General features: G+C 39.7%; 1 protein-coding gene across 2 annotated transcripts in view; it reads right to left on the reverse strand.

The window, feature by feature from the left end:
- The window catches only part of osbpl1a (oxysterol binding protein-like 1A), a 35,266-nt gene that overhangs the window by 12,513 nt on the left and 7,110 nt on the right, over positions 1-15,643 (reverse strand). For both annotated transcript variants that reach the window (XM_028026952.1, XM_028026951.1), the window contains exons 7-16: positions 15,428-15,572; positions 14,804-14,871; positions 14,667-14,711; positions 10,619-10,692; positions 10,382-10,445; positions 10,175-10,276; positions 6,992-7,120; positions 6,760-6,841; positions 5,936-6,042; positions 727-889 (exon numbers count right to left, since the gene is read on the reverse strand). In XM_028026952.1, coding sequence (XP_027882753.1) covers positions 727-889; positions 5,936-6,042; positions 6,760-6,841; positions 6,992-7,120; positions 10,175-10,276; positions 10,382-10,445; positions 10,619-10,692; positions 14,667-14,711; positions 14,804-14,871; positions 15,428-15,572 — 979 coding nt within the window. The remainder of the gene's footprint in view (positions 1-726; positions 890-5,935; positions 6,043-6,759; positions 6,842-6,991; positions 7,121-10,174; positions 10,277-10,381; positions 10,446-10,618; positions 10,693-14,666; positions 14,712-14,803; positions 14,872-15,427; positions 15,573-15,643) is intronic.

A 15,643-nucleotide genomic window follows, 5' to 3' on the forward strand; every position in this document is an offset into this window, starting at 1 on the left:
ACAGGACTCTGTGTTTGTTTGACCTAAAGTTAAAAGTACCTACGCCTGAGCTGTACTTTGTGCTTTGCTTTAAAATCAAAATCAAAATTCAAAAATCAAAACCTGAAGGTCAGAAACAGGCCGGAGTGATTATGACGAAAACATCAGAAATGGTGCAAACCAAAAACCAGCATCATAAACAGGGGACTATTTTAATTTCATCCTGCTTTTTCATACGTGCACAGCAGGAATAGTTTATTGAATAATAACAATCAAGCAATTTTTGTTGTTGTAATATTAGGCCTAATCATGGAAAAGCCTAAATCAAGAAGGCAAGATTAACTTAATTTTCGCCAAAGCTTCAACATTGTTAGAATATACCAAAGATTCCTGTAATAAATGAAAATGTCCACTACTGATCACTCAGCTGACACGACTATCTACAGTAGGTATCATAACTACACACAATAAGATAAAATGCTTAAAATGCTTTAATGACGACTACAAATTGACCAAAAGTCATCAAACATCAGTCAGACATAAAAGGAATAAAAACCCGGCAAACTTGAGTCTCACACATACCGAAGGAATTCACCGGCAGCAGCAACAACAATAACAACAACAACAACAAAAAGTATCCCGGTGTCCTGCAGGTGAACGAGAGTGCAGCGAGCGTGAATGGGAACGCCGGCCTGTCACAGAATCCCCCTCCGAGTCCCGAGAGCGCTCGATAACTTGTCAACTCACCAGACACGGCGTCGTGGAACTCATCCTCGCTGAGGGCGCTGCGCGGTGACGATCCCTTGACGACGGATTGCTCAAGTTCGTGATGCTCCGTGGCGAGAGTCTGCAGCGCCTCGGAGAGGATTTTGTTCTTCTCCACCTCCTGCTCCAGTTTCACACTGCGCACCTGAGCTCGCCACGCACACACACACACCCATAGCCAAAACACACACACACACACGCAGACAAAAGAAGGACAGATTAATCACCGACTGAAAGACAAAAATTAAAAAAAGAAAAGGGTGGAGGGGGATTCTGTTTTGCACTTTTAGCAACTACTGATTGACAGTCTGCTTCTCTCATGGCGACCAAAAGTCAATTCTCAAGGAAAACAGAAGGCAAACACTCAAGGCCTCCAGACAGGCTGTGATGGCAGTTGGTCTCGCAATAATCAGCATGTCAACGGATTGATCATCCTCTCTTTTATCAGAGCCACAGAAAGACAGAGCTTCTCTGTAACAGAGGACGGCTGCCTTGATGTCGCCGTCTCAAATGGCCAGCTGGAGAACATGATTCCTGTGCAGGCGAGACCGATCAAATGACAGCTGCTGGATGCTGAATAAACCATTAGTTAAAACTCTACCTTAACACAAAGTGCAGAAGTATTCGTATCCCCTGATTTTGTTCCACAATTCTGTCAACGCACAACTACAAAACTTCAGCGTATTTCCATGGGATTGTTTGCGACAGGCCGACGGAGAGTAGCGATGAAGTGAGAGAAGTGGAGGGAAAACGGTGCATAATTTTCAAACACATAAAACCTTGAAAAATATGATTGTGTGGAATCATTTTTGCGTTGCAATTAAAGGTGCAGGTCTGTTGCATTGGAGGGTTTGTCCAGTCTTTGGAGAATAGATCAAACTTCAAATCGCATGGAGAGTGAATGAGAACAGCAATTTTAGGTGTCGTCAGGCTCGCAATTGGATTTGGGTTTGGACTTTGACTGGACCATTTTAACATTAACATTTTAACAATTATACAACCGTACATCTTGGAAAAGCAAAAGTAGAACCTCCTGCACAATCAACAGGAATGCAGCGGTTGGTTTTTGGATGGTCAGTCAACAACGATACACTTGTCTTTTCCAGCAGCCATTGTACAGTGCATGCAGCGGTAAAAACAGCTGATCAAACGTGCTGCAGCTCAGTTTGGGTTACTGGGTGACAGGCTGGGCTTTGCTGTGGTTGCTAGGTAACAATGCAGTGTCCGTTGATTGTGATTTAACAATTGGGAGGTTTTTGAAACGGCTCATTTTCCAGATACCAGAAAACAAAAACTTACTGCCAGAAAACAGCTGGGTGTGTTTTTTTTAAACACCTGGGTGGTTTTAGAGGCAGTAGAGACCCAAATGGAAGTACAAAAAAGTGCAAAATGCTTAAATGACATAAGCGTTGCAAATTAAGTGACCTGTGGCTTTTATTTAGGGCCGTTATTATTATATTATTAGACATATACGATGTGATACGTGTTGACAAAAAGAAGGCATTAAATTTCAGCTGCACCTTTACGGAAATCCATTTCTACTGCCGCCAGTGATGGGCTGGCATTTTATTAATCCAGTTGGAGATCACTGACTCCGCAGGCACAGAGACAAAAAAAATATCTGACTACATACAACAAAAGAAAACAAGCTGCAATGCGGTATACAGTATAATGACCCGAACTTCAGGGAAATTCTGGCAGTCAACCTCTCCAGTGGCGCTACTTTTGCAGGACTGTGGGAGCTGGAAGTGATTCAGCTTTTCCATCGTGTGCGAGTCTTGCCGGGCCATTCACACTTCTAACATGTCATGTGCAAACTGTGCCATTCAGTGCAGGTCTATTGAAAGGCGAGCTCTAGGATTGTATCAGCCCGTCATTGAGCGCTCTGCAGCTGGAGGCCGCAGCTCAAAAGACGGCACAGCTGAGTGATCAAGGCCTAGTGTCGGTGTAAACATTGAACTCTGCGGCCGCCCGGTTTCTGAAGCAGGAAGAGTTAACCGCTTTCTGGCAGCAGCGCCGTCTACACTAAAGATCTCTCGGGAATTCTGCCTCTGTTGAATGAGAAAGAGTAAAACCCTTCACTCACACAACCACTGATGGTTATTTATTTATTTTTTCCTTCCTCACTTCTAGTGTTGCTCATAATTTAGGCTTTTGTATTCTGTCACTTTGTTCGTGCCTTTGTCCGTTTTCCCTTTAAAAAAAAAAAAAAAAGAATTATGCAAAACGGAACTGAATCTGTGCATTATCATGTAAAGGCGAACTCGCCTGGATTTACATACCCAGCAGTTCATGAGTGCCTTTACTCAGCAGTCCATCGAAACCGGCGGCACGACTACACAACGCACCGGTTTTAATAAGCAGAGCTGTGCCAGCGGTGACTAATTCTCATTCTAGCATCACGTTCAGATTTAAATCGGGTTCAGGATAAGAAACTGTCAGCAACTACAAAAAGAAAGTCATAAATCTACTAATTAAAACGTTACAGCCACCATTACAGAACTAATGAACCCTTAAGTTATAATAAAGAGAGAGTAGACAGTCTTTGTTTCTTTTAATTATTCTGTCTATTCATTTTGCCTCAGCCCCAACAAACCTATTTCAGTCCTTAGCCAATAATCTCTCTGCACAAATGGCAACTGAATCTAGTCTTGCCAGCGCAGTCTCTTCATCACCAGGCTTGATGATGAAAACAAAAAATATTCAGTAATCTAAAACCAGTAGAGAAAATGTAAGCAACCTACTTGCACACTGTATGTGAACTGTTGCATGTAAAATTCATGAGCAGTAAATATTGTGCTAGTTATCAGTATTGGACCAAAGAAAGCAAGGCCGCTGCAAGCCTTTAAAATTGTGATGCTTTTGATGGGTCAGATAGACTCGAAAAATTATAACAGCAGCTGGGAAGGGGGGGCCCAATTAAATGTTTTGTCATGGGGCCCAAGATTCCTGGCAGTGCCCCTGGTCACAAGCATGTTGAGTAACATTGATCTACTCCATTCAGTATGTTAAAATTAGTGTATAAGCTAAAATTAGCCAAAATGCTAACTACATTGACTTCCTCCATTCAGTGTGCTAAACATGGCTAATAAATAAAAAAAAAAGAAGCTAAAAAGCTTATTTTAGGCAAAAGGCTACTGCTAATGTGGGCCATAGCCACATTAGCAATGTTTGTGCTAATGTTAAGGCACTTTTGTAAAGGTAAAAATCAGATATTTACTTCGTGGCACTTGGTTACCAGAAAACGCGCTCATCTCTTAACACCAAATTAATTATTGTGTATAAAACAAGAGCTCTTTTTAAAAAGAATTGTGCAGTTGGTGAATTTTTCAGAAAAGTGAAAATGGTTTTTTTTTTTTTTTGTCATTGGTGTTGAATTTCAACACAAAAGTAAAAATCTGATTTATACTTTGAGGCAGTTTGTCACCAGAAAAAAAACGCTCATCTCTTAACACCAAATTAACAACAAATAATATTATTATTTATGAAACAGAAGCTCTTTTGAAATCATGCTTATCTGCTTAAATACAAGAAATATGCAGTTAGTAAATTTTGCAAAAGTAAAAATCAGATGTTTGCTTCGTGGCACTTGGTTACCAGGAAACCCGCTCATCTCTTACCAACAGCTAACAACAACTAATATTGTTAATGTTCAAAAACATAAGATTTCTTCTGCTCTTTTGAAATAATACTTATTTTATACTACTTAGCAAGAATTGTGCAGTTGGAGAACTTGGCAGAAAAGTGAAAATGTTTTTTTGTGTGTGTGTCATTAATGGTAAATATATTATAAAACTGACTGTCAACCCAAAAGTAAATATCTGATTTATACTTTGTGGCAGTTCGTTACCAGAAAATAAACGTCCAACACCAAATTAATTATTGCTTATAAAACAAGATCTTTTGAAATACTGCGTATCTGCTTAGACACAAGAAATGTACATTTAATGTCACACCTTCCAGATGTTTATTGCTTAGACAATTATAAAGCCATGCGTTATTTATTTTCCTCCCATTTTACATGTATTAACTATTTCTGTTTTGGCTAAAAATCTCTTTGTGGCTGTGATGCGATGGAGTTTGAAGACTTTTTGCAAGACACAATAAACCCAGCATTATAATCCGGAGTGTCCATATTCAGGCGTCAGGCTTGCAGACAGAATATCAGGGGTAAATTTATGTCTTCATGAAAATCTCTAAACAAATCCAACGCTGCGTGGTAATTCTTCCGTTCAATCACGGTGGTTCACATAAAAATATCACTTTTATATCATTTCACTTGGAATATATCGGAGTGAAATGTACATGCAGACTGTGATAGTATGCTGACCACAGCTGAGTTTTGCTGCTACTGTGGTTTAATCTGTAAACTGCCTCAAAAATACACGTGTCAGTGCTCTGAAGGCTCACAACAAAAAGCCTTTAGCTTAGCATAAAATGCAGCAGGATGTGCAGAAGCTATGAAAACACACTTATTGCACGCAGCACAAAAAGGCTACCACAAAACTGACTTATGTAAATCATCATCATCGCTATGCTTTAAATCTAATTTTATACAACTACAAATATTCTTATTGTTCAAAAAACAAGCAATGCTGCAGTGGCAGCAGTTGCGAACCACATGCAAGTAGGATATGATATATCAAAGCCTGCAGAATCCTTAGAGGAAAAACTTGTCCCTCCGTTTATAATCACATCACTCCCGACTAGCTAATTCCACAGGAAGTTCTCACAAAGCACATCTTGATTTTGAAATTTTAATCGGAAGGAAAATACCAAAGCAGAACCGAGAACCGAGGGTCAGGAACTAGAAGAATCCTGCTGATTGCAGCATTCAGAGGGTTTATAGAGAAGATTCGCACAAAAAACAAAGCAACACTCGACCGGCCTCAGCCTGCACGGTTTAGGCTCGGGCCCCAAAAATCCTAAATAAGCTCCACTTTGATTAAAAAAAATGAGAACGAAGACGGTCTTTTTGTTGTCACTCTCGTTATTTATGCCCGATATTAAAATTTGTGGTATGAATTTTGCATTAAATGTGGCAAAACAAAAGGAACGTAAAAAAAAAAAAGAAAAGAGGGCAGCTACTTTTTTTCACAGTACCTTAGGAAATCCACTACTGATTTTTGCTAAACAATTTTCTGAAAACCCTCAAAGAGTTTAGCGGGAGGAGATTTAGTTGTCTACTCACCCCCTCCTGTCTGGAGAAGAGGCTGAGGCAGGCACTGAGACTGGAGGCCGTCTTGCTGGACAAGTCGCAGATCTCCTGCATCTTTTGCAGTGCGGCCGAAGGAAATCCTGCCAGGATCAAACAGAAAACCAGATAATTAAAAAAAATTTTTAAAAATAAATAAATAAAAATGCCTTAAAGCCTCTTTTGGAAACTTTCAAAAGAACTTCAAAAAGCAAGCAAATGGCTGAAATCCCTAACAACCAAAACAGACGTCATCTTCTTAATTAGCAGCAATTCAGACGTTTTTTTAATCGCGCCATATAATCTGTTTGATGATGCTTTCAGTTTTAATCATGAGCCTTTCATTTCTGCTCTTAAACTATTGAAAGCTGTTGAACTTTCTTTCTTCTTACACGTGGATGGGTGCTAAATTGAGGAACAAAGCAGAAGAAATGAACAGAGAAACACGGCGTTGCTTTTGACGGAGATGCACGCAGTTTCGTGATGCAAGTAAAGATGCATCACCATCGATTGACCCCATCAATGAACGGTTTACCGGAGAGGATGCAAATTATATCCTTCTGCTTTTGAAGTCAACTCTTTTAACCCATTTCTTATGGCTCTGGGCCAATAAAGCATAAAAAATGTATCACTACTAAAGATAAATGAAAACATAATTGCAATAGAAGAGCTTCAGAGATAAGCAAAGTGACTGTAAGTGACTCTCACTGCATTGGTTTTTTCTTTAATTTGTCACCTATGTGCTGATAACACAGCAAAGGGGTTGGGAGGAAAAAAAAACTAAACGAAACAGGAGTGATGGTGAAATAATAGATTTTTACGTTCTGACAGCCCGTCATTTTTCAGCATGGACAGGAACGCCGCCACCTCCTGTTCCAGCTTCTTCTGGCTGACCTCCGCCGCCTGGTGAGTCAGAGAGACGTGAGAAAGATGCAGATGAGCGAGGGAGGCGGCGCGTGTCGGGATGAGGCGGCGCGGCGCGCCTCGTTCACAGAAAACGCTCCGGACCGCTGTGCCAACACGCTCGTTATGTACGTCTTTGTTTACAACCACCTGTAGCGAGTCCGTCAGTTCCCCTAGCGACATGCCTTGCTCTTCCTCCTCCTCCTCCTCGCTGCCCTGCTCCTGGGAGCAGTAGTGTGTGCTGTAGGCGGAGTGCTCCTCCAGCGCATCCAGCCATGCCTGGAGGGAAAATAAAAACAGAGATTTTTTTGTCTTCTTTCAACCGTTGTGACAAGCAGCCGATTTAGCTATGAAAAGTGGAAATGCAAAGGCTTAAACTAAAATTAGAGACATTTTTACATGAAAGTTGGAGAAAATGGAAGGAAGGGAAATGGGTTGTTATAGCGCTACGTAAACCTAAAGGTATGTCAAAGTTACTTTTAGTAGCAAATATTAATTGATTTTTAGTCCGTCCTTTGATTATAATTTAGTTTTAGTCAGGATTTAATCATCTTGTTGTATTTTTCACCTTTAGTCTAATTTCAAATCAGACTTACTGAAAAATGTTGTTTTCCTTTTCTTTGGTCCATAAATTGACTTAAGGCAATAGTCATAGTCAGATATTAAGGTATGATTATCTGACTGAAGGCAGATATTAATGCCTCAAATCATAAACTGACTTAAGGCATTAATATATTAATTTCAAAGAAAAAATATTTTTTTTACATCTACATTTAAGCTGAAAATAAATATTCATAATAATTAATAATAATATAATTGAAATGATATTACTTCAAATTGTTTTGCTACAGGAAATGTAAACTGTAATTGGGTCACTCCACCATATTAATTTGTCAAGTCAGATGAAACACATTTTCTCATTCTTCTTTCTTCCTTTTTTCCCCCCCTTAGCTTTTCACTCATGGTGGTATAAACTACCATCAGGTGGTTGTAATGACAGGAAATGGCATTAAGCAATAAATCATTTTAGTCTTATCTGCACATGAAACGTTAGTCCAGAGATGTGATGAAGGTAAACGTAGATCTTTTAATACACAAACGTACACTTACTTATATAAAAATGTAGATTTATGCAACACAACTAATAAACTGAGTGGCTCCAACATTTTTCTCGCCTTTTTATTCATCGATGTAAACTTTAGACATTTATAATCATAGTTGTTGTTTGCATTCATTTGAATGAGGGGGATAAAAAAATGCTGCGGATGAAAACCATTGTGAAAGAGTTACTAGCACTCCTTAAACGTTGTCCTTTTTCTCACTTTCCAGCCTCAAACTTTAAAGCATTCCACTGGGATCCAATCACACATAGTAGAACCTGATTAAAGAGGCATTCAATTTGTTTTAAAAATAAAAAAAAACTAACTGTGTGTCATGTATTTGCACTTAACCACAGACCTCCTCCAACCTGATAAAAATAAAAAAGATCTAGGGCAAATAGTTGTCTTTTGAGGTCACCTGACAGCAAATCCAGGAAGGACTCAGACGTTTACTGGCCGTACATTTGTATGTTGCCTTCCCTTCTTGGCCCAATAAATAACACGAAGGTTTGTGGTTATAATGGAATAAATCATGAAAAATATTCAGGAGTTAAAAATCAATTCGCAGGGAAGTACAGCTTGCACAATAACGAATAGCTGGCGGTGGCGTCTCACCTCGTTCTGAAAGATTAAAAATGTATAAAAAGATCAAAAACAGGCACATTTTATTCATCTGGGGAAAAATAAATCATGCAAGCAGAAAAACCTTCACCTCTTTGCCGTGTTGATGCTAAATTAATTGTAGCAATTTATCACCTCTAACAGGTTTATTTATTTATTGTCAAAGTTGGACGAGTTGGGTTGCAGAGTTTCAGACACGCATAAAAGGATAAAGTTTTGGTCGCTGCGACAACGCACAGGAAGTTGTTATCTTCTGACAGCCAGAGATAACAATCAGAACTGAGAAGGGATGTTACATAAGCTCAAACATGGCAGAAAGAGCATTTCTGTGCTCATTGCCAAATTTCTGTTTTTGTTTCACATCCGTCATGGTAAAAAAATATATAAAAATATTTATATTCTCTTCTTTCTGCACCTTAGCAGCTCATTTCATTCTGATGTGAAGACTCAGAGGGTCAGGGGTCAGTGACATTATTTTAGTTTTACAGATCAACTAGCAGAAGCTAAATATTCAGAGCAGTAAAAGCCCGAGCTGCTCTGATATAGTTTTACTTTTGTTAATATGAACAACATTTCTTTCACTTCACAACAATCTAGTACTCTGCGCCCCTTCATATTAAGGCAGGCTGTTTTTTTTAAAAAACAGATTTGTACTCACTGGCTTTTAATGCAGGGTGAGAGGTTCATTTGTTGGGCATTTTTATGTTTTTCTTTCTTTCTTATATTATGTTTGTAATTTCTTTTGTGCTGGAATTACTGTTATTTGTCGTTTTGTTTTTGTGTGCAGCATTTTGGCCAACAGCGGTTCTTAACTGCACTACAAAAACATATTTGATTTGATTTGATTTGTGTTGGTGCATCACATGAAATCTCAATAAAATACATGGAAGTTTGTAGCTAAACGGCAACAAAATGCAAAAGAAAAGTTAAATAATTGCTGGAAAGAAGGCTAGGAGACGATGAGACAAGCCACTGGAACAAGCCCCAGCTGTAATGGCGGCAGATGGTTGACGGCAAACTCTCCTCTTCTTACACTTGCAAATTGTATGAAGAATTAGGTTGATTTTGTGAAATGAATCTAAATAATTCAGATTCCTCCTCCTGAAAGTAACTTTTTGTAACTAGAAAGAAAACAAACATCAGCAGCTAAATTGAGCTAATATGCTAGAACATAACGCAACAAATTCAAGGCAGGTCGGATTCATCCTCTGGCTGGAAGACAGAAACATGATTCCTGCATAACTCCATAAATCTATCAATTGATCTAACCATTATATGTAGACCGACAGAATGAGACTATGAAGGTTTGTAGAGCTCCGTTAATACTGATGACCTTGTGCAGCAGAAAAAACGTGATTCTTGATTAGTGTTAAGAAGAATTTATTTTTAAAGTATATGATCATTTTTCCAACATCAAGGCTACAAAAGCTTTCAAGGGCCAACGACTGGTTCACTTCGAAGAATCCATGCGATTCCTGGAAGTGATTCTCTGTCACTTTCCTCCCTTCACAGGGACCTTTAGAAACGTCGCATAATTTACCTTTCTTTCTGTCTGTGATTAATTATGTTTTTCTATTCCCGACCACAGAAAGCGGAGGCGATATAAACTTACTTTTCTAGTCGCCTCTGGTTCACTTTTCGGGCAAACCTTGAAGTGATGCACGCTGTCATCGAAGCACTTGAGGGTAAAAAAGCAGTTATCTTTGGCTCGTATCTGGAGAGGGCAGGAGCATAAATATTTGCTTTAACCGAAAGCCGCGCAAATGCAGATTGAACAAAAGGTCAAAAATGAAAGCCAAATACTTTAAAGCCGGCTTACCAAGCAGTGAGCGTTTGTGAGTGACTTGCAGCCCTGCCTTCTGACATTTGCGGCCGCATCGGACCTACGTTCGACAGAGGGAGAAGTGAAGTCTCAGAAATCCCGAATGAAAAAAAATACGGTTTTCTCTTCTATTTTATTGGAGAAGCCAGACAGGTAGGATTTTCACACATTTATCTGAAGAAAGTTTTGTTTTTTCCATTTTCTTTTCACAGCCGAGGTTAGAGCCGAACTTACTGTTTTGGGTACCAGGATATAACCCCGTCCAGCACAACGACCCAGTAGGAGCGCCAGCCAAAAAACCGGGAGCTCTGTGGGTTGAAAAATGAGAACAGAACAAGCATTTAGTATTTTCAGTAGTTATTTAAAAAAAAAAAAAAAAAAACATATTGAAGCACTTAGGAAACACTTAGCTCTCCTGACTAATTAACTCAGAAGGTATAATGAGGATAAAGTCATTTCAGAGGGTTTCCAATACCACGGTAACAGAAGTCTGTTGGTTTCTGAATGCTAAAAAGCCCCTCGCATGAACATCTAAGAGGTAATTAAAACTGGGCTTATTTTTAGCTGACATCTGGTATGCATACATGGGAATGACTGAAAGAAAACAACAGGCCTGTGTTGACAGTAATGAAGGCATGTCATCCAGCGAAGCAACATGGGTCGGATGTCGCCTGCTCATTTTTGGCTTTTATCTTGTTAGCAGAATACATTTCCTGTTGATCTCTTAAAGTGCTATAATTATTTTTATTTCTGGATGCTACGAGTACCTGTGTGTGTGTGCAGGGAGGCTGAATGTAGGGTCACCTGACAGCTGCGGCTCCACTGGGTTTGTTTATCGGATATCAAAAGATGTCAGTCTGATCCTTCATTTTATCTTTTCTTGGTTTGTTTTTGCAGAAAACTATGGTGAAGGCATCTGGTGGTAATGTAACCTTGGACATAGCTTACCACAGTGGATACATGGTTTGGATATTTGGAATCATTGTTCTATTAATTCTGGCCTTTTATTGATGCATTTAAATACTTCTTTTTACCAGGGACGACCAAAAACATTGGTGAATTTCAAGAGCTACAAGTTTGAATTTATTGGGACTTTTCTCTATTTCTTATTGTGTCATAATTACACATAAAAAACCGAAACATATACTTCGCTCTGGAAAAAATGAAGAGACGACTTCACTGAACCCCATTGAAAACCTCCTGGTTACTCCACCAAATATTGACTTCTGAACTGTTCCTGAGTTAAAACATTAGTATTGCTGCTTCTACATGAATATCAAATTGTTTTCTTTGCATTATTTGAGGTCTGAGAGCACTGCATCTTTTTTTGTTATTTCGACTATTTCTCATTTTCTGGAAATAAATACTAAATTTTTGCTTGGAATTTCAGAGACATATTGTCAGTCGTTCACAGAATAAAAGAACAATGTTAATTTTACTCAAACATATACCTATAAAAAGTTACATCAGAGAAACGGATCATTTTAAGGGGACTCTTTTTTCCAGAGCTGTACATGCACCTCTATGAATATTTTGGCAAATATCTCATTCCAAGTTGCAGAGATTCCATTTGTTTTTTTATTGCCAATGAAAATGATGATCTGACCATTCTTCAAATCAAAAATGGCTGCTTTTCCTTTGCATAGCCCTAAGATTTTTATTTTTTTTATCAGGGCTTAGAAACGTAATGTCCAATCCAAAACCAGTTTAGATGTATTTGTGGGATTACTGGCCTTCTGGAAAATCCAAATGGTACAAAGTTTTATCAGAATGTCACCCTAAGATGAGAGGAAGCTGGTTAGTGCAGTTGGATGAGAGATAAAACGATAACAATATCTATCGCAATAGACATGTGATCAGTGTCAATAAAAAATATGTTCAATAGAATTTTGATAATTTCACTGAACTGGAACCCAGAACCACACAGCATTCTGGGAGATGTAGGCAGAGGAAAGACTTGCGCTGCTTCACCTCTTATGGCTAGCTAAGAAATGTCGGTGGCATCAACTAACTCACTCACTCTTTGGTTACCTAGTCACGTACGGACGGGGTCATCCAACACTTACAATGACTGTGCGCCAACCTCTTCAATGGCCAATAAAGTGAGGATGAACGCATATATCTGAACCAGTATGAATAATCTGGACCCTGATTTAAGAGCGTAAACAACAAATTCAAATGTGAGAACTTAATTCATCAAATAATTTCCAAAATTATTCTGACATTTATATCCACAATGAGTTTGTGTGTAAACGTCTGAACCCGACACTGGAAACAGAGATAAAAAGAAAAAGGTGGCTTTCAAAGCAGAAGTCGGCAGCTCAAAAAGTCCTTTAAGCAATTTGATTGTCTGCTTGGAGCCGCCAGGAGCAGCGCAGGGCAATTTGTCCTCATTCTGACCATATTACTGCCGCAGCTTTCATCATGCGCCGCACATGTGACTCAGAGATCCTTCTCAGCCGCACACAACCACAGCGGAGGCGAGGCGGGTAGCTCACCTGTCAGCAACACCTGCAAAATAACCTTTTCCTATCCATCTTTAGAACTTTAACCCTGGAGTCAAGTCGGGCCCGGAGAGACAGCGATGTCTGAAACCGACGGAGTGCATCGCGGCTCAACCCGTCAGGTTCTGTCGGCCGGTCTTGCTTTAGCTCGACTAATGATAAGGCGCATCCTAAATGGGCTGAAAATAGCTGGGCTGTGAATCAAAGCGGCTTCTTGTTTGAAACTGTCCTAGTCTCGCAAACATCTCCAGTTTACCTGGCAACACCGAGTTGCTCGGATTATTGAACGAGCTGATCAGAATTCTGCAGGTGTGCGAACAGGCCCAAATACAATAAAGCAGCAGTGGATAAAAATAAAAATAGAAGAAAAAAAAAGCCCGAATGGACTCGGTCTGAATATTGCATTTTCATACTTTATCAATATGAGTTGCTGTAATTTACGGGTCCTGTTGTTCACTGGATTAAAATTTAGAGATGAGTGGTTTTTTTTTTTTTTTTCTTCTTGTTTCAAATTGCTGCTGTTAGAGCTCTACAATAAATACTGACATTAGCACTGGAGTGGCAGGTTAATTAACCAGGAACTATATACAGACAGCAGTCAGGAACGGTTCATATTTACAGCAGGAGAAGCTAGACTGTTTTTGTTTCGAGCAGCATATTGTAGAAAAGGTCAGTGGGCAAGACTCTAGACCGGGTCCATCTCAGAAACACACAGGGCTGATGACTATGCATGCACACACTGAGGGATTTAGAGTGCCCAATTAAAAAAACATGTGTTTTTATAGACCAAACCCTGAACATTGACATTTAAAAAGAAAAAAAAAGGATCTGGCCAGGATTTGAATCTTCTGGCTGTGAGGTCACCATGCTAGCCACTGTACTAAGGTGCAACAATTAGTTAATAAAATAACATGTAAAATATATTATACTGTTATCTTCTGTTATGCTTCCAAACATGTTCAGATGTTTCTGCAATTGTTTCTTGTGTAAGAGCTCTCATTCAGCAAGCAGGGAGTCAAGCACAGGCTCACAGGAAAAACAAAGATATTTTACTTTTCTTTGTTTTCAAATGAACATTTTGCATGGTATTGTGCAAAAGTCTTAACTGCTTCTAAAAACAATCTACGCGCTTATAAAAAAACCCAAAACATCCAGCCATCTCTGACAGTAATTTTACGTTTTTTGATGTCCGGAAAACTAGCCATTTCAAACACATCCCAATCGCTGAGATGCAGTAGCTCCAGGATGTTTGATCAGCTGGTTTTACTGGTGCAAAATGGCTGCAGTGGTAAGTTTTGTTGTTGACTTACCATCCGTGGTTGTGCAGGACGCTCTACTTCTGCTTTTCAAAGATGTATAAGGTATAATTGCGCATCTGTTTGCAGCCTTTTTCACGTGCAAGTGTAAGCATTGACAGCTTATTGTGATCTAAGGTGACAAGAGGCCCTAAAACAGCTCATTCTGAAGGGAGCTCAAAATAGGCAGAACTGAGCAGAATAAAACCAATCAATGAGAATCAATGATTTTGTGCGAAAAATGTAATGAACAAGTTCCTATCCTCGCCTGTTCAAGGAAGCATAATGAGTCACCTCTAATGCTGCATGTTATCAGTTGGAACTGCAGCCTTAAAAAAGAACAAATCAGGAAACATAATGCAGTGTTTGCACATTAGCAACATGCCTACAGACAGTAAGTAACCTGTAAAATGAGCGGCCTCTCTAACTCACTAGAAGAAAAAAAACAAAAAAACAACCAAAAACGTAATTTCCAGACTTTACCTTCCAGAGGAGTCCTTCGTACTTTTTGACATGACGGGTCAAACCCTGCGGATGGGAAACATAAAAAGAGCAGGAAACAAATCTCAGAGCAAATCAACTGAGACGTTAGGAAGCCGACTGTCCGCATGAGCACTCACTCGATGAACGCTGCCTTCAAGACACTGCTTCATTGCCGCATCGCTGGCCAGGTCAAACACCGTCTGCCCTGCGAGTTAGGGAATTGAAGAGTTTTATCAAAACAGGACACGAGTAGAGAGAGGGGAGGAAAAAAAATACCGTCAGCCTGAGCAGCGGTTAAATGGCGCTGCCAGCAGTCATAAACATCAAGATATTATCCGACACTCGTACACCCTCAGCTGTTATGTTTGTTGTTTCCCTGACGATTATTTTTGGGGAGATGAAAACAGACCAAATTTCGGGACGGAAAATGAAGACTTGCTAACTGCGTGCCAGCATGGATGCTACTTTTCTCTGGGTGTAAAAATAGAGAGAGAGGCTGGTGAAACCAAGCACCTCAGGAAATATTTTTCAAAAGTTCAAAAAAAGACAGCAGCATCAAAGCTCGACAAAGAAAAAAAAATAAAGACTAGCTTTTCTTTTATTTCCAAGTCATTTCAAAGGAGTAACATTTCATAAAAGGCACATAAAAGCTTTGGTTTATTGCTGGTTTTGATCCTTTTCATGTCCTTCTTCTAAGTGAAAAACAAAAGAAAAATCAGCAGTCTTTCATTGCTGCCAGCTCTCTGGCTTTTGCACTTCACCGTTTTTGTTCTGCGCACTGGCGTCGGCGCCGCTCCTCAGCAGCTTCAGGGCGCACAGCCTCTGGCCTCGATAGGCGGCACAGTGCAGAGGAGTGTTGCCCAGCAGATCTGTGCAGTTGATATCTGGAGGCTTCTTCCTGCTGAGCTGCAGCAAAACACGCAGGACAGGAACAAACTCTGTCATTTGTCACACACCGACTCAGAACTGCCATGCGT

Source organism: Xiphophorus couchianus, chromosome 9, assembly GCF_001444195.1.
Source record: "Xiphophorus couchianus chromosome 9, X_couchianus-1.0, whole genome shotgun sequence".
NCBI lineage: Eukaryota > Metazoa > Chordata > Actinopteri > Cyprinodontiformes > Poeciliidae > Xiphophorus > Xiphophorus couchianus.